Source organism: Chiroxiphia lanceolata, chromosome 1, assembly GCF_009829145.1.
Source record: "Chiroxiphia lanceolata isolate bChiLan1 chromosome 1, bChiLan1.pri, whole genome shotgun sequence".
Taxonomy (NCBI): domain Eukaryota; kingdom Metazoa; phylum Chordata; class Aves; order Passeriformes; family Pipridae; genus Chiroxiphia; species Chiroxiphia lanceolata.
The window spans coordinates 81,648,065-81,668,469 of NC_045637.1; the positions used below are offsets into that span (position 1 = coordinate 81,648,065).

General features: G+C 34.7%; 1 protein-coding gene across 1 annotated transcript in view; it reads right to left on the minus strand.

The window, feature by feature from the left end:
- CDH9 (cadherin 9) overlaps positions 1-20,405 on the minus strand; it is a 100,385-nt gene that overhangs the window by 62,177 nt on the left and 17,803 nt on the right. Inside the window, exon 2 of the mRNA XM_032691127.1 lies at positions 8,205-8,510. Within this exon, the coding sequence (XP_032547018.1) occupies positions 8,205-8,435 (231 nt within the window). The 5' untranslated portion in view covers positions 8,436-8,510. The remainder of the gene's footprint in view (positions 1-8,204; positions 8,511-20,405) is intronic.

The window sequence follows — 20,405 nt, forward strand, 5'->3', positions numbered from 1 at the left end:
AAAGTGTTGTTAGAGAAGTTACATTTTACAGATGGAAAAAAAAGCAAAATTTATACAAAGCAAATATTTAATCAAATTTTATTAATAATTATTTACAGCATTATCAAGTATTTATTATACTAATTATTATTTTTTACGGGAAGATCTAGGCTAAAAATGTACACCTGTAGCTGAATTAGCCATTCCAAAGACCTCTTTGAGATTTTGTTAAGAGTTTTACAACTAAAACAAAGGAGAATTTTTCCTTAGGCTCCTTCTACGGAAATGGAGAACACATAATAAAAATTTCTCTTCAGTTAAAGAACTCATTTAATATTATCAGCCTGGTTGTCATTTCTTCATACTCACAATTTGACATCTGAAATGGGGATACTTCCCTAAAATGTGAAACAAGGCAGGGAGAAATTGGTAACTTTTAAAATGTTCATGGAGGCTATAATGCTTTCTCATAGTTTTTATTAAATTCTGCTGCGTAAAAACAGAAAAGAGAGATTTCATCAGTTCCTTGACCTTAGAGTTATGTAAGAGTGAGCAGAACTTACCCCAGTGTGTTTGTGCTGCTACAGCAAAACATACAGCAATGATATGTCCGTAATTATGTATTTCTGTAACTGATGGGAGATTACAAGTTCCTCTTTTGATTGATGCCTGGCATAGTGCTAAATTAACTAATTATATGGACTAGACTAACTTTTTTTTTTCAGTTTTCAGAAGACTGAAACATGTGATGAATCCTGCAATAGACAGGAGTTGATGTATCAGGCACATACAGAAAGAAAAGACTTGCTCTTCTTGGCAGTTGTTTGTTGACAGCCTCCCTATTTGTCATCAAGGTGACTATTCATAAACGCATGTCCGAGAGACAAGACATTGCACCATACCATCCTCCAGTGCAGTCAAATTGATCTTTTTAGGTAGTCATATATTGTTTTGTTCTGACGAGTTTTGAGCAATTTTTATCAACAGGCTGGGAGGTATCAGTAAACCACAATATAGTCAAAACACTTCCCCTCTTCAGAATTGCTCCCCTAATATAATCAATGGAATAAATAAACAAGATAATGAATAATATCTTGTGAAACACATTTTCCTCACCCTTTCACCTTTTTCTGCACCCTAAATGATTGCCTGATAACAGATAATGATAGGTCTGCAGATTGCCAGAAGTCTAATCTTCTCTTTCCAGTCTTAAAGCTGCAAAGCTGAGAAATATCAGCCCATGAAGTTGCAAAAAGATAGGGCTATTCTACGAATAACAATTTCTTGTAGAGCCAGGTTCCTGAGCCAGGCAGGTCTTGGAGGCAGACCTTCTTAGGCCTTTTCACATGAGGAGCTTGACAAGAACAAGAGCCTTTTAAGCTCAGAAAAGCCGTTTTTTATTAAAATGACAATTTTATTTTAAATGGCAGCTGGAAATTACCACCGGAGACAGAAGAGGACTTCATTTTTCATTCTCACTATGTTTTTAAATCAGGTGCTTTTACTTCAAGTCTTGTTTTTTATTAGCTTGTCAACACCCTCAATCCCAGCAAACTCCACTGGGGGGCCTCCACTGTGCACGGCCCCTGACCTCCATTACTGTTTTCCTGTCTCACCCCCCTTGTGCTCTGAGTACACTCAGGAGATACCCGGGGAAGGGAAGTTGTGACTAAGCCAAAAGCAAGCATTGTAATGAACTATAAACTAAACTCCAAACAATAGCCTTTGCTACACTGGGGGCTGGGTGATCATAATTTTTTTTTCCAAAAAGAAGCATGGAGGGAGAGAGGAAAAAGGGAAAAGAATTGCAAAATTATTGTTGTTTTGCCTTTGTTGAGTTGTCTTGCATTGGTTTTGGCTTTAAAAATAGCTCAATAATTTTTAGATGAAGTTTTAAGTTAGAGTTGCTAAATTTTAAAAAATTATCTTGCAAATTCTCCTTTTTTCATTAAGTGCAAAACACCTATAAAGGCACATATTTGGCAGTTTTTTCTTTTTTAAATTTAAAATCATTGCATACTGGATGTTCTGTCCCAGAAGAGGATGGGGAGAAGAAGGGACAAGGAAATGAAAAAAACGAAGAAAAGGAGAAAGGGAAAAGTTCGCGATAAAAGGTTTGAGGATTTCCTTATTTCGTATTTCTTATCCTTTGGATTTATTTTTTGTTGTTTGTTTTTTTTTTTTTCCCCACAACCAATCCAGCTAATTTAGCAATTGAACTTGAAAAACACACACAGAATCCTTGAGAGGAAAACAGGTGCGGCCCAGAAGAGATACCCATCCTCCTGCCTCCAGGTAGGATCAATGTCAACTTTCTGGCCTGTGGTTTTTTTTTGTTTGTTGTGAAAACCCGCAGTATGAAAATAATTCTGCTTCTCTGAGCATTCTTTACCTAGTACTTCACTGTATTGACTGTATTTACTATCAAAAACTTTTTTCTGATGGTGAATGTAAATCAATCTTGTGACAATATGAACCCAACTTCTTGCCCTGAACATGACAAGAACTTCAGATTGTTTTTTTAGCAGTCTTTTATGTAGTTGAAGAAACAGAAGCTGTCAGATCCCATGACAGCTGCTCCATCTGTACCAAACAATGCCAACTCACTCTTGTTATTCATGTCTTTGAAGTCTCTGATCATTGCAGTTGTTTTCAGAAATAATTCTTTACTTTGTGAAATATGATGTTCAAACTTGACAGCAAAATTCTAGCTTAGGCCTATTATTGCAATGTAACATTCAAGTTTTTTTGTATTTAAACTGTTTATACTTGGGTTATGCATGATGTGACTAGATCTCTTCATTATTTTTGAAACTTCAATTAGAAATGTATTTAGGTTATCAGAAATGAACTGCTGTCCTTCCTTCGAAACAAAACAGTTCTATTGTGTTTGGAAGATGTAACAATTGTCTTTAGCAATTTTCTTCTTTTTTTCCTGGCCCTTTAGCCTTCATTTTAGCAATGAAATTTTATTGAAAACTTTTTTTTCACTATTTTTCGACAAAAATAAATTTTACTTCCAGTAATTTTTCAATAAGGCTTATGTTGGCCTTCAGAAAATAAATTATTTTTAAACAAGTAAAGCTATGGTTCTTTATTGGTGTTTGCAGTTAAGTTACGAATGTATCTAAGATAGGAACTTGTTATGGTACTTTTTTAACTTTTTTTTGTTTGTTTGCCTGTTTTAATTTTATTTAAGAAATACATCTACCTAGAGATATATCTGCTTGAAACTAGACCAAATATTTGTTGAAGAAATACACTAACTGAAGAATGCAATGTAAGTGAAGATACTATATTAATTTATTAATCAAATAGGTTTTCTGTTTTGTATTTTTTAAAATATTGGTCAGACTTTTTCTCATTCCTTTGATATTTTCTGTCCTTATTTTTTTTTCCTTTCTCTTTTAATGCATCATTATTTCCTTGTATTTATTCAAATACAAGGAAAAACTTGAGGTCTGAGAGAGGAAAGTAAAGACAAAAGGAGGAGACAGAGGAGACCCCACTGAATTTTCTTCTTTTCTTTAATCTTAAAATATTGATTTTACGTTAATAGTAGAGTTTCTAACCAATAGATATTATTTAATCTTCTTCAAAATTTGGAGTTTATAAATGGCTTTGGGGTATAGTGCATACTAGATGGAACATACTAAGATTGTGATGAAGTCTGCCCCCAGTTTAATTATACTTCTAAATGATTATAGGTCGGTAGCATATGATTGTTTATGATTCTGTTGTTTTCTTGAAACTTACCATACTACTAAGTTAAAAGATATCAAAAAACACGCTGTTTTTAGCAGCATTTATGTGCTGTATGCATTTCATGTAAAAAATGTAATTGAATGACTTAAAGAAGGAAAAATCTTGTCCCTTTGAAATCATTTCAGTATATTGTTGCAAAACATAAAGGACTGTGTTTTCCAAAATGGCTGATGATTTTGCTTAGGCCTATTTCTTCTTGTCTAGGGATGCTTCATAATGACAGAGTTAATGGTGTTTCTCATTTTGCACAAGTGATGTCAATTCAGTGGGTGTCAGACATGTCATGTAGAAAGAGGGAGACATAAAATCAATATTATCTTTGGAAAATAAAACCAATTGTTCCTCAAGGGCTACCTGGTAAGAACCTTCAGTGTATTTTATTAGTTTTTTCTTTAATTATTAACGTCATCCTCATCAACATTTTAATACTTCTTGAATTGTATGTCCTTTTCTTTGGATTGTTGTCTCTTTGTAGTGTTTGTTAGCAAGTGAGTACATTTGATAGGCTTTCTCATAGAAAGTCAGTTTTAACATTCATTTTTCAGGTTCTACATGAGGCTTAAAGTTAGTAGCAGCTGAGAAGCTGGATCTATTGATCCTCACTAGTGAAAAAAAAAGGAGATTTCAGAAACCAAAGAATACCACAGTATGGTATATCGCCAGGTGTTTATTTTCTCAACACCTTTATATTTCACAAAAATACTTATCAGTTTGGTTTTTTTCCTTTAAAAAGAAATTAATCTCATAAATTTAATTCTGAATGCTATATTGTAAGCCATTTCAGTAGGTAGAATGAGTTACAATTCCTCTCACTGTATCCTCTGAAAATTCCTCACATTAATGATCTCATTGAAATATTCATCATTCACACTAGGTAACAGGCATCTTGAAAGAATATGGTCATTTTTATGTTTTAGAATTTATTTTTTCTTCTTGGCTAAATTTTTAAGCAGGACTCTGATACTGCTTACCTTACCAGTGTCTGACTGAATATTGCAGTTGCAAACTCTTTTTGCAACTGCAGTTTGTTTATCTCCCTGTGCATTTTTTAAACAATATCTAGCACGATGGATCCACTGGTTTCTCTTATAATTTCCTGAATATAATTTAAAAGGAAAAGAGAATAAAGGATACCATAAGCAGTTCTTGCATTTTTGCAGGTATGAGTAGTAGAACCCAATAAGTTTAAAGACTTCCTATGCACTTATTTTTTATGCATTTGCCTGTATATGAGACGGATCCTCTGAACCGAGAGAAGAGAAGAAAAGAAAGATGAGAGAGGGATACACTGTAAGTTGTCTGGATTTACCTTCACTCCCATCACGTTCACAAGACAATTGTTCTGCATATATCCCCTGTCCTTGAAGGGTGACTGTTCTCTGAGAAATTTCCTTACTAAAATTGCTCTAGTCATCAAGCCTTTTGGCAGCTGTTGAATGCTAACTTCCTTTGCTCATCAAACAATATTTTCAATTTCTGCCAAGCATATCAGATGCACTTAGTGGCCTGTATTTTATGTCACCTATCAACACTATCACTGTTTTTACCTAAAAGCTATCTAACTGTAATTAGTAAAATAAGCTCTGTTCTATCTTTTCAGGGTCCATTAACACTGTGTTAGCTCTGTTAGCAGTCTGTGAGCCATGCACCAGGTTTGCATGGAGCTCGGTTTTTCATCTGCCTTACAAGTACACCAGAGATCTTTTTTTTATTTACTTGTCACAGGCTGAGACCTACCAACTCAGATAAACGAGACATGATTGCATTTACCAGCTTTAAGTGCTTAGATTAGTTTTGCATGTATAGGAAAGAAATAAAAAATCAGTCATGGAGCTGTCGATAACTTTCCATTCTTGGAAGATATTTGGGAAGGAGACCACAGGGTGAGAGTGGTCCTAGTAAAACTGCTCCTTGGCCTTAGTTATGGGGAAAGAGACCCTGGGGCTACTTGGCTAGTGATGCCATTGACTGACAGCAATCTAACAATAAAAAGTAATATTTAAGATTATAATACCTCAGATATGAGGGAGAAACTTTGCACTCCAGGAACATTTGATATTGAGTGGAGCCTGAGCACAGGAAGTCCTCTCATGGGGCCAGACTGCCAGTCAGGACTTGGACAGTCCACTGGTAAAAGCAAGTACCCAGTTTCCCTGGATCCCTGCTCTGGTCTAAACTGGGCTGGCATCTGAGCAGTAAGAAAGAGAGGTGTGTGGATTTCACAGAATAGCTCCCCATTCCATGTACTCATCCTTCTTAGGAAACAAATTTTATCTCATTATGTCATACTGAGTGATGCTCCCCCACCGCCAATAACAGAATGCACTCATAACAAAATAAAGCTTCAATAAAGTGGCATTAGTAACAAAACACATTCAATGACCTAACAGATAAAAATTGTATGAAAATTGAACTAGAGTAGGAAAAATAATCTTTTGGTATTATGGTTATGATCTATTAGAATTTTATTTCCTGATAGTTTTTTAATTCAGTTTATTTAATTTTTAGTGCTACATTTATTATTCTACCCCAGTAATCCATCTACCTGTGCATATCCATATTAAAAAGGGCTTGGATAAGAATACTTGCTATGAACTAGTTCCCATGGGTTGGAATAAAAGTGTTCTTTCTTCACACATACCAATTTGCTAATTATCATCACTTTGAGCAGGAGAATAGTAAACCTGAGATTTAAGCCTTCCTCAGAATAATATTGTTCAAAGTTGTTCTTTTTTTTTTCTTTAAAAAAGATTCCCTATTTGACTTCTTGTTGTATCAGCTCCTCTTGGTGCTGTATGTCACATGTACCTAGGATAATTTGAACTAACTCAAGCAGATTTACCATGGTTTTATACCATGGAGGACAGAACTATGATAATTTCATCATCTTATAAACTGTTATAAAATTTATGCAACCATATGGAGTTCATCACTTCAATGCAACTCCTTCTCTTTGGAACATAGGGTATTATTTGGGGTGATTTCCATCTCTTTAGAGAATCAATGATGTTGACCTCTCTCAGGGTCTTTGTGTAATATTTTGCAGTGATGTGTGAAAAATCGTAAGATGGAATCAGCTCTTATGTTTGACAGTTCTCCTCTACAAGAGCTTTCTATTAAAAAAAATTATTCTGTGAGTCTAGGTAGAACTTACATCTATGGAATTCTATATTATCATGTACCTTTTTGTATGTTTTCTTGGCAAGTCTACTCAATACTAAATTATACTTGCAAACAATTTTTTTGAGAAATATCTCTATGCAATTAGTTCATTCTTTATTGAAGCCCCATTTTTCTACAACAGAACTTCCTATTTTACACACTGATAAACAGATCTAGCAATAGGATTATTTGCTCTCATTTCTGGTACTGCAAGTCAGAATTTCTTTCACTAAAAACAAAATTGTATGGTGTAGTGTTGCTAGAAACAAGGTCAGAATCAAGTTCATAGTTACCATAATTAGCTTCTTTGACATTGGTTTGTTAATAGAGAGAGAAGATTTTCACATTTTCCAGATGATCATGTCTTCCATGACCAGAGATACTAGTTAATGGTCAGAAACATTTTGGAACTTTTGACTATAAATGTCTCAATCAATTTCGTATCTAAGCACCCCAAAATGTGAGAGCTACCTGACAATAAGAGCCAGTGACAACACTGGGGATAAATGACAGAAACTAGAAAGGATATTTTTCACCTTAAGCCATTAAGATAGACATTTCCTTAATTTTTAAGTCATTCTGGATATATTCTAGATGTTTACCAAGTTTGTTTGGTTGTACCAGACCACAAGTCATATCTGTGGATGGTGAGACTCCACAAACGACTAAATATCTGGCAATCTTTGAGTCTTGTGTTATCAGAAAAGATAGGACTGCAGACAACTGTAATTCAGAGGTGCCATTGTTGGCAATAGCGGATGTAGATAGATTTCAAAGAGTGTAAAGTCCTTCAAGTCATTAGTTAAAGATATCAGTTTATTTCAGAAGTGATGAAAACTAGATTTTTTTCACCTCCAACACTTCATCCATACTTGGAATTGTGGATAGACAGCAATTTTATTATTAACAGAATTCTAGATTTCACTTGAGGAAGTACACAGCCCAGCATACCAGCAAATGCCTCAAGGTAGATGAATGAAGGCATAACTTTTCTATTCCCTTATCTAATATTTATGTTTAACAGTTGAAAAAGTGATAAAACTTGCATAGGTATATGTAATAAGAAATTGGAACGTTTTAGTCTGAACAGTTGCCTATTTTCTTTTCACTGAACTACTTGACATCTCTCACAACTTCTAACAGTCATGGAAACCCCAGGGGGTCTGTGGTGTGCTTTGACTTAATGAGAAATTGGGACCACTGCTGTATAAAAAGCAAAACAGCTGTGAAGAAGGAGTGAAATTACCAAAGGTGTCAGATGCATCATCTTTAGAGGATCCTTTAAACACAAGGCTTACCTTGCCCACGTATTGAGTATCTGGACCTGTGTACTCCTCCAGCAAGAAAAATTGATTCCACATCCAACCACGCTTGGTGCGGTGCAGTGTTTTTCCATCATTTGCTGACAATTCTGTTATCTTTTCACTGTGTGAGTGCTTGTTAGTCCTTTTTTGGGATGGCATCATATGAATCACATGAAACATATAGCTCCAAAGCAAAACTGTCAGGAAGGAGTAAGTCCTCATCATTTACAGAGATGCTGTTAGCCTCCACTCCTCTAATAATTCACCAGAAAAATGTTATATTCCTCTTGTAAGTAGAACCTAGGGGATGGAGAAAAGTATTTGGATAAGTTGCAACAACTTTTTTTCCCTGAGGAAACAGGAACACAATCTGATGATCACAACAATACCTCATGTGAGTGACAAATAATAATAAAACTTTTTCTAGTTCACTCTCTCACATGGTATATAGACATTGATTTAAAACACAATCTGAGCAAAATAGTTCATCTGAAAACTTTAGCTACCACCAGATTCCTGACACAAGGAAACAGCCCAAATAATCAGAAGCCTTCCAATATAATCTCTCCCAGCTCAGTCTGGTGCTATCCTCCCTTAATATCTGTGCAGAATGGTCTGCAAATATGAATTGTCTGTTACTTCATGATTAATACAACCCATTCTTCCTCCTTGTTAGCCCTCAGTTGTCCAGAGTATCTTCTTCTATTTCTACAGAAAAGAACTCATAAAATGAAATTTATAAAGTGTCACTAATGCCTTTAACAAGTTCTTTAAACAAGAAAGAAAATTGCTTTTTAGATAAGTACAGATTCATAAGAATCCTTATGGGGTTAAAAAAACCTCTGCATTTGGAACAGAATTCTCCATTTGGAATGTATTTATTTTTCCCTGAATCCTGGAAGAATGAATAGGAACTTTCATGATATAGAACTTTACTATAATTATTATTTTTCTGAAAATGGCTCTGATGGTTTGTGTGGAAGTTTGTAAGCAATATTTAATCAAAACAAATTAAATTCATACTCTTCATCTGGCAGTGCAGCTTAGGTGCCTAATGTCCAAGTCTTTTCCATAAACTTTTTCGTGATAAGTCTGTTTTTGCATTAGGATATCTTTTGCTGAGTTGTCATTGTATATCACAGAAATCATAGGAAAATAATTCAGCAGCAAAAGTACATTTTCTTTAGAGTCCTAGTCCATTAACAATGATTGTAGTATGAGATCACAGTACTCAGAAATTTTAGAATAATGAAATCTTTAAATTAAAAAAGACACATATAAACCTATCCTTCTTTCTTCTGCAACCCAATATTACTAGCAGCTACTTTCACTCTGCTGTTTGTTGTTATTTTTTGGTGGAAGGGAAGGGGAGTCTCTTTTTGTACAAAAAGATTATTTTGGAAATAAGATGCTTTTTGTGAAAATTATTAGTCTGTTGAGAACCAAAACTGTTTAATGGAAAACATTCAGTGAATTGTACTCTAAAGACCTTAATGATTAAATTAATAGAATTGTACCCTTGTGCAAAGTTTTCTTAAAATGATTATATCCTGCATGGACTCAGGGTCTTAGCTAGCAATCCTGAAGGAGGATCAAAGTCTCAACGTTTTAGTAACTTCAAACAGAGTTTTAGCTGAGAAAGAAGTGAAGGCTTGGAATATTTATCACTTTCTAAGATCATGTTCCAAAACAAAAAGAAAACAATTCAATAGGTGTCAGATTTATGCAGAAGATCATGTATATAGTTCAGGAAAACTTGTTTTCTTTTGCTTTTTATTTTAATTGAAGAATCAAAGTGCAAAGTAAATTAACTCTATTTGCATAAAATTATGAATGTACATAGATCTTGGCATACATTTGTGGATGTATTTTCTGTGAATTCTTGTTCTCTCCCTTGTAATGCTCGATATGTTCCTGTTGCAGGCAGAGGGACAAAGTACAACTCTCCTGTGGCTAATTTAATACCAGTAAATTTTGATGTTAACTGGAAAACATTTGAGTACATGATGATCTTGCCTTGTGATTGAAATTTACTGGACACAGATCAAAAGAAAAAAAAACCCTCAGCCAATCTTTTATCCATGTTTAAGTTTGATGATTTGAATTCCCTGTATAATATAGACTGAAGCAGTTTTTATCACTGAATAAAACTATTTATCAATGTAGAGCATTATCATATGTACTTCAAATTCATCGCACTGCAACATCTGAGGCAAATTGTAGAGACTCTTCATGCTTTGTAAATTAGATCCTGCTTAAGGTGTTGCAAAATGAAAGTAGATGTGTTGGAAAGATGGTATTTGAAAGGCAGACTATCAAGTTTGTCCAATGAAGTAAAATGCAGGACCTGCATTTTACATACAATATATATACACACAATTTTACATACAACATATATAAAGTCTGAGGCTGAGACTTTGTCTTTAGAATGTGATTCTGATTTGAAGAGAGACACCTTCAAAAAAATGTCATGCTCTGTAACTCTTATTAAATCTCTTGTCTTCTGAGATGGTCTTGCTTGATGTGCCCTCAAATAGTGCTCCTTCATAGCTCCATCACAACACTTTTTGTTGGACTGTCGTTCAAGAATTCATCGTCTCAACATTCTGAATGATAATGTTCAAATATTCGTACTGATTAACTTTTGGATTTGATTACTTTTGCTTTGATATCAATTATGTTTTACTACTCAGTTATTCTAATATATGTTAATATATATATGTATATATATATATTTAAAACATGTTTTTATATTTTTAAGGTCATGACTGACTTATTTCTCTAATTTCTTGTAGCATATCAGCTTTTCTGGATTAAAACATAGCAAACCATAAAATAGACAAAAAGTTCTGAAAATTATGTACAAATTTGGCAAAATTTTAATAAATAATGAATCTATGAAACTACTAAAAATCCTAAAGATATGTCTTACAAAACCTCTTATCCTTAAAAGACTGCTGTCAAAGGCAAGTTATGCAAAAATTTCAAACAGTTTAAATTTTCTCTTTAAAATGTCTTCATATCAAAACTTAGACAAGCCTAACACTCAGATGATTCAGTCTGTTTTGGTTTTACTCTTTTTTTGGAAACAGGGGGAGATACAGGTGATATTAATATATTTTCATTTGGCCATTTTGAGATGGGTGATTGCATGTTCAGTTTCATGATAATTTCAAATGTAAATAAAATTTCAAATTCTTCACTTTTATTTTTCAAAACAACACATTTTTAATTTCCTGAAACTGCCCTAATTCCTTTCTGTCCAAACACTATTTGACATATGATATTTATACTACTCTTTTCTTTGTACCCAAAGAAACTCTTCAAGGGGGTCATTGGCTTTTTATTTATCTTATAGTCGGCTGTCCAAGTGGGTCAGCAGTTGCATTTGGTACACTCAGAAGGTGTAGTTTAACACTAAAAAAAAGGATTCTGGTGTAGTACGGAAAAGTAAGACCAACTTTTCAAAGGAACCCAATGCACTGTACACAGATGTTCTGACCCTGCTCTAAGAAATTATCTCTTTGCAAATACCAATTTTTCACGGAGGTTTTTTTCTCAGAGGAATCAAGGTTCCAACAGTTTGTCTCAGGGTAGAAGTTAAACTGAGATTGCTGAAAACGTGTGGTTTTCTATGTAGCGCTGCCCTCTACTGATTTCCTTGATAATTAAGAGAAGAAATTCACTAGTACCGAAGAGAAAGAATCCTTAATGTCAAGAAGAATAAAAACAACAAAAAGAAACAAAGTTACAGTCCATTATTTCCTGGTTGTTTTTTGGTTTTTTTTTACAATAATTGGTGCTACTAGGTGTAAAGAGAGGGTTATTAGTCTCGATGTAATAGGGTCTGCTGAACATTATGATAAACATCTAAATTGATTTCTTCTAAAAGGAGTAAAGGTCTTTAGTCTGAAAACAGGGAGAATATTTTTTTTCTAAGCAATCAATCGATATTCTACATGTACTCTCTCCCACTTTGTTCCTCTTCCATCATTTAATCAGTACAATGTCAACTTATTGTTCTTGTCAAACAGTGGAAAATGGTTTTCTTCCTATTTGCATTGGAAACTTCTCTTCCGTTTGGGGTGTTCATGTGTTAAACATTTCAATGCCAAAAATTTTGGAGAACCTGCACTTCTTCCCCATTTTGCAAATCAGCGGATCTGAGTGGAGGTAATAAGTATTTTTTCTTTTGTATGGTTTGAGGGATATATGGTGTAGTCTAGAACCACTGTAGTGTCTCCTTGCAGTAAGGAGTGATATCAGAGTCCTGCAACAGTTCCAGGTAAAGGAATTATTTCTGTATGAAAAATATTATCCTCCTGAGCACAGTAACAACTGGAAAAAATTATCTTTTAAAGTCCTTTTGAATGCAAAATATTCTATTTAGATTCTTCAGGTGTAGTGTGAAATAAGCCTTGCTGGGATCAATAGCAGGGATTTGTTACTGATGATGCCAATTTAAATGTTTCTATAGCAATTGCCATGGCAATGTTTTTAATTAGTGCAGCGCAGTCACTCACAAGCATGACATGAAGAAAAGCTAACCTTCGGCAACTTGATGATGTATCCCACATTAGTTTGTTTCATTTGTTAACAGCGAAGTAGAATTCTGTTCTAAAAGAAAAAGGATGTGGTGCTCGTGTATAGCTAAAAATAGCAGAGTTAACTGCAGCAGCAGCACTTGATATTGAGCTTTAATCTCTAAATAACAAAGATGCAACTAATGTTCAGGATGATCCAAAGAATCTGTAAAACTAAAGTATGTATTTTAACAGGGTATACCAAGTACAAATCTTGTGTAACCTGCATGAATGGAAGAAGTCTCACTGGGGAGAAGTCTCATTGGCTTTGTCTGTCTCTCTTTTGAAAACAAAATATCTGAATGTAGCTTTAATCCACCTAGACTGAACACTAAGAATGATGAAGCTATAGCAACAAAAGGCTGTGCTATAAACAGCACACTACCACTGATAATACCAAGGCTTAGGTAGAGACTGGATCTGTGCCACTGTAGATTCACTTTTATCACTTCCCTCGCTAAAGATAGCCCAGGTATGCATACACATGCTGCAGCATTTACATTCTCTGAGTGCAGTCATCCTAAAGACATGAATATATCTTCTTCCTAAAGTTTTTTTTCTTCTCTTTCTCTTCTTCATGGATAAAGATGGATTTGGGGGTGAGATTGAAAGGATTAAAAGGAAACAACTAATGTACATATAGACTGAATCAAGTAATCAAGAAAGGTAATCAAGAAAGGTGTTTTCATTTATTTCTATTAGACTTGAATTAGTTTTTGAGGGATCCCCAAAACTTAAGGAATAGTTTTTTGGCTGATGAACACCCATTCTTTGAGTACAAGTACTCAAATCTAATTCAGGCACAGAAGTAGGGGCCACACTAATAAACACTTCTCTACTCAGCAGCTACCACTGCAAACCTTTCATAATAGATTTTCAGAACTGCTTTTTGCCATTGTGTTGCTGATCTGTTCAGCACTACATACAGTAGAGATAAGCTCATCTGAAAATTTTGCTAGGAAACAGCTGAATGCAATTCTTTATGTTTTGGACACCAGTGCAGGTTTCCTTAGCTATCTCACTCAAGGAGTCACACTAATATAAATATTTAGGGAGTGTGAAATAATAGCAATTTGTACTGGAATGCCTGTCGAATTACTGTCTTTAGGTAAATGAACCTATGGTTTGTAGGTGCATCATAAGAAACATTTATCTTGCTGTGACAAAAGAGGGTTATTTCAGAGCTTTACCAGCCTCTTGGGTGTGTACATTGGAAACACAGGTTCAAATTCACCTCATCGTGGCCTCAGTCACCTTCTCTATAGCACTCACAGTGAGTAATGTCAGTGCCCAAGGTGGGTGGATCTGGCAAGAGAATGTGTTGATTCATATTTGAACAATCCCTGATGGGAGAATTGTGTAGAGATACAGCTGTGATTTAAAGCAACTGTCCCTGAGCAGGGAAAATGCCATCTGCCCTTCTCTGGAGCAAGTATCTTCTGAAGAGCAGATGAAACTGTTTCTGGACTGTTCGTCCTCCAACCACCCTCCTATCAGCTAGTGAATGAAACCTGCAGCACTTCCAACCCATCCTATATATGGGTCTTTCAATTTTTAGCAATGATATTCAATGAAGCTAAAAAGAGAGTTATAAAACATCTACTTTTGAGGCAGCAGGTCACTAGATTACAAAAGTGAAATGTACAATTTCACATTGAAAAATAAAAAGATTGCTCTTTTTCTCCAATAATGAACATTTTTACAGGATCTGCTTTTCATCAGCATGAGGGAAACTAGGAAATATAGCACTTGTAAACCCTTAAAGCAAGGACTTTTGAAGATATTCCTTTGATCTTTAGTATTGATTTTTCTCTACAGGGAACACATTTCACTCTTATCATATAATGAAGCTGTATTCTAAGTTTTTATGCCACACCTTATTTACAAATGCAACACATTCATTACATTCATGGTTTTAAAGAATAGCCTTCAGACACATGAAGAAAAATAAATGCTGTCATCAAAGCAAAATTCCTCTCTTTGCTTCCCCTTTAAGATTGTCTCACGTCCTGTCATTCATAAATATATTGTCTGTACTTTGATATTGATACCCTGCAGGTGTCAAAATTAAGGTATTTATTTTTGTGAGATTTGTTTGTTTGTTTGTTTGTTTGTTTGTTTTGTTGTTGTTGTCGTTGTTTGGTTGGTTGGTTGGTTGTTTTACTTTTCGTAAACAGCATAGCCTTCTATCTGCCAGATACAAAGCCAAACCATATCTGGAGGCATAGACCCCTATTTTCCAGACACATCAATTCTCATTAGTCTCTCTGCATGAAGCAGATGAGATTCACCTATGGCAGCACTGTTAATGACGGGACTTACCAGTTCTGATAACTAGGACTACATTCTTTTGCCAAATGCCACTTTCTTGTTGCTTCATTATACAACAATCTACTCTGGTCACACAATCAGCAACTAACTAGGCATTCTAAGGGTCTACATCATGTGCCTTCTATCTCTGCATATTTCCTAAGCATGGTATGTACCAGGATGAGAGCTTGCTAAACTTTCTGAGTCTACAGCTTTTATAATGGCCCAAGAGCTTGTTACAAGCCAGAATTTCCCAGAATAAAGATGTCTTCAAGCTAGTATTGCAAAGATTCTTAAAAAACTTTAATCTCTGCCATCCTTTTATGTTTTTGTTGGGGGATTTTTTTTTTTTTTTTTGCTCATGTACATCTGAGTCATTAGAAATCTTGTTCCTATGGAGAGGGACTTAATTACTGCCTGCAAGGGAATATACATTCACTTCTCTGGACTGGAAAAACTTAATTGCTGACCAATTAAAGTTACTTAGCAAATTCGGAAGGTAATTGTAGCCCATTGTTGGTGCTTCCTTCCTGAAGGAATTGAGCAGCTGCTGAATACTGTCATTTATTAGAGTTCAACCTCCTTTTATGCCCTTCTGCTGTCTCCAATGAGATCACAAAATCAAGAAAAGTCTCATTCTCAGAGCTGAGCAGGACTCTTGGAAGCACAAGAATTTGCACACAGAAATAGCGCATAAACTTAACATAATTTTTTTTATTTATTTATCTAAGGTAATCTGAAAGGAGTCTGATGCAGCGGAGGGTTCATCCTTTATTTCCGTTACAAACACCTTAAAATACCTACAAATCATACTTCTATCACTTACAAGAATAATATGGGTCTCAGAAACATAAAGTACAATGACTTTCCTTTTCCTTATTTCTGGGTCTGAAATAACTAAAAATATTCCTCCAACAAAAGCATCTTTCTCTTGCACGTCATTTGACTTGATTAATGAAAGATAAATGTAAAATATGAATAAATTCAAAATAAGCTTAATAAAAGTATTGCTTATTCTGTTAGTATCCTGATAGTACAAAATGTGAGTGTCTTTAACAAAGACACCCATGATAGTGCATAAGCATGGAGAAGCATATAATGGTTTTTCTTCAGTATGTTTTCTCAGTCTCCAAATATTAGGTATCTAATAGTCCCCAGTAGATTCTCTTTGCCATGACTTTCTCAACTTTTGCTTTGGAAGCACACGTGCTTCTCAGAGAAACAATATTCTGCAAGGAGGCACATATTTTAACAAACTTGTGAAAGGAATCAACTCTTTTTGTTTGTTTTTCGAACATTGTAACTGACATCTTCGTTTGAGAACTAGTACTGTTGTTGGAAGGCACAATAAATAATCATTCCTTCTCTGCTCTCTTTTCCACTGATGAATGTATAGACAAATCAATTTCTCCTTCAGCTGTCTCTTTTCCAAGATGGAAAGTTCTGGGACTGCCTGCTTAATCATTTCTTGTGTGAAAGCTGTGCCAGACTTGATTGCACCTGTAGCTCTCTTTTGAATCTCTTCTGGTTTTTGGGTATGTCTCTTGAGATTGGCAATCATAATTTGTTGCTTTGTGAATATATAAACAGCATCTTAATTGCTTTCTCTACTTAATTTCATCATGATATATGGCATCGTTTGCTTTTCTTTTAACTACTGCAGAGTCCTGGGCTAAAGTTTTCCTGTTATTATCTATTGTTACATTATGTTGTTATTCCCCAGGGCAGTAGCCAGACTTTGTTATTTTAAATGTATAATCTGGGGTTTAAAATGTGTGTGGCATTACATAATTTCATAACAATTTAACCATGCATCATTTGGGTGCCCGCTCACTCTATTGCATAGATTTCAAATGTAAATATGACAAACCACTTCCTACTAAACCACTGTAAGGTAGAAATCAGTTGGCATGGCAAGGCTCAAATCCATATGGCTAAACTCTCTTCTTCTTCTCTCCCCTGCCTCAGTCTCACCCCAGGAACTTTCTAGGAGAGTGCCAGTTGGTACAAGCTAAATTGACATAAAAACACTGAAAAGTTATGGACAAGTACATTACAAAGTTTCTTTGCCAGATTAAGTATATTTCTCCCACAGTTTATATGCTGAGCATGGTGCTATATGGTCTGGAATATCCCTTGGATCAGTTAGGGTCAACTGTTCCAGCTGTGTCCTCTCTCAACTTCTTGTGCACCCACAGCCTGCTCGATGGTGGGATGCTGTGAGGAGCAGAAAAGGCCTTGACTCTGTGTAAGCACTGCTCAACAATAATGAAAACTATTCTGCATTATCAGTGCTGTTTTCACCATAAATCCAAAACTCAGCCCCATGGTAGTCACTATGAAGAAAATTAACTTTATCCCAGCTCATGCTGAATGTCACTTGCAAAGTTTATCACATGATATTCAAGCCTGTTCTCATTTCATTTATGAGAATGTATAGTACTGGCCCTAGTACAGATCCCTGCAGAAAGCTGCAACATACATTTCAATGTGAAAACTTCTATTTACTTCTTCCTGCTGATTTCAATCATTTCATCAATTTAATAAATTAAATCAATTTATTTAAATTAAATTAAAATAACATTAATTAAAATTATTTTTTAATCAATTACTGATATATGCAGGGACCTTCACTTCTAGTTCATGAATGCTTGAGAGCTTTTGGTGGGTGGCCTGTCAAAAGCCTTCTAGCACAACTAAATCATATCAAAGTGATCAAAGCTTTCCTTATGCTTGATGACTCTTTCAGAGGACTTGACTAGGTCTGAAGCTACTGTGTTCTTTGCAAGTGTTGTTAACAGTTTCATTCATTTGGGTCTCAGACTTTGTTCCTGCAACTTATTCCTTGTAGAACTGAAACTGCTTTTTAAAACTCTGTATTACTTTTGATACCTTGAAACTCTCAAGTATCAAGGAAATTTAAGTGAAAGTTTAGAATAAATAATGAATATTTCATTGGTTTCAATACTGAAATTTTTAAGATTCTTGATAGTATGCATGAAGTCCCTGCCATTTACTACAACTTGAAATCCCACTGTACTGAAATGAGATTTTCTGCTGAGTCCCTGGTCAAATAAATTAATAAACAAACAAACCAATGTGACATTTATTCCTTAGAGGTTTATAACTCCTATATTTTCCTGAAACTTTGACAAATGAACCACAGAACATGGTGTAGAAATAAGCACAGCACTGATGGTTAAGTTTTTCATGGAACTTCCAAAACAAGTTTTTGGTTCTTAATCGCTGCAGTTTGTTTCCCCAGCCTCTGAGGAAATGACAGAAAGTGTATCACACTGATACATAGTCCTGGATGTTGGGTATATATGTTTTTTTAGTGAAGACCTGTTTCCACTGTTTGTTTCCCAAGGATTTATACTCTCTCCCAAGATCTAGTAGCCTAGATGTGGCCAGTCAAACTCCCTCTGGTGCTTGACAGTCCTGCAGAGAAACCCACCAAGGACTCTGAGCTACTGCTCGTTTTAATGTTCGATTTCGTGTTGAAGTTTTGATTGTATGTTTTCCCCAATGAGGTTTCATGATTTTCTGTAGTATTTCCTGAATTTGTCCTCAATTTTGAACCACAAGTGAAGACTTTATATGTTGGTTTAGTGTTGCTCCCATGATAGGCAACTTCAGAAGACTTCAGACCCACCTGGAACTGAGTCTAATTGTAGAGAAATATGTCATCTGCATATGCATTTAATAATTTAATTGTGCTCTGATGACACTGCAGTTATTATTGCAGACGCCAACTGTTTTACTATGTCTTTTGTTATTTTGTTCCTTTGTTTCTAGCTACCAGAAAAGGAAATAACCAGTTTATTTCTCTTAAAATACCAGTTAGCTTTAAAATGACATGTGGCATGTTTCCTTCAGTAAAACCTGAACCAAATGTAAGAGTTTAATAATCTATATCTTAGTATGAATTCCCAGAACATGCAGATTTTAATGTGATTTATTAGGATCAATTCCAAACACACAGAGTACTTTTCATATATCATTCCAGAATTAATCCCCTATATTTTTCTTGTCCTTTTTGTTAAAGTCAGTAAGAAACAAAAATATAACTGCATGAAAACTGTATATGGTTTCAATTTCACAGTGAAAAAAATTTTAGAAAATACAGTTGAAAAAGTTGGTATAGCAAAGCATTTGCTTTATGTTTCCTACTCTATTTCTGCTTTGTGTTTTGTCTAGCTTTGCCTGAAAAGACTTCAAAACTTTATTGAATAAACTCAAATGCCTGTGAGTTTTCTCCCCTTCCTTCTTGCATTCAAAACAAAAATGAGGGAAAAGGCAATATGAGGAGCCATAACTTTGTGTGGGTTTTCATATTGTTAAGACAAATCAAGAACATGTGACTTCATAGAAAACAACTTAAGCACGTAACAGGAAAAAAGAATTGCATAGTTCATCCTAACATAGGGATGTGTATGCAGGCACTATTTTTTTAATCTTTTCTTGGTTGAATAGGAATAGATATTTTACATGAAACAAACTTATGCTTTCAGATAAGTGAATTTCCTCCCTCTTTTTACCTTTGTGATTCTTCAATCATTATTATAGCCAATATTTTTGTCATGTTTTAGTAGTATGGCTGGGAGTACAAAGTATCAGTTAGTGAAGCAGCTTAATTTCTACTTTCATAAGGCATGCTAAATTGTCCTTTTTTCCTGACTCTGAAAACTGCCATTATATGCACTGTCCACAGGCAGTTCTTCGTGGAAGAGATGTACCTTCATCTAAATCTCATTGCTGCAGTGTTGATATATAATAAACATGTTATACTAACTGTTACAAATAATAGAATGAATAATAATGATCCAGCATAGCCAAATGCAATTTTCTTATTACAGTTTGGGGTGCTGTGAAGGGAAAACATGTTGCAATGGTGTAATAAAAATGAGGATCATGATATAACAATTTTAAGTTATTTGATATAATCCAGATAATTTTAAAATTGTATAGCTCAGCATCTTAATGAATGTTCAGGAATGGCTATTTTTAAAAATAGAAAGTGTTAAACAAAACCTGTAAACAACTAATTTTATATATCTACCCCATCATATTTTACATAAAGGTAATAAGAAAGCCAACAGGAAGAGGTTTTGAGTGAAATAAACTGACTTCTAGCTGACACCAGCTGAAGTCATGATAGTGTTACTGAATTATTCAGGGACATTTTTTTTCCAAAACATTTTATTCCTACTTGTCTCACAGCAGCATTCATGGATATATGGAGAAACTGAACCTGTATGTAACATGAAATTATGCTTAGATACTAATGTAGAAGAATGAT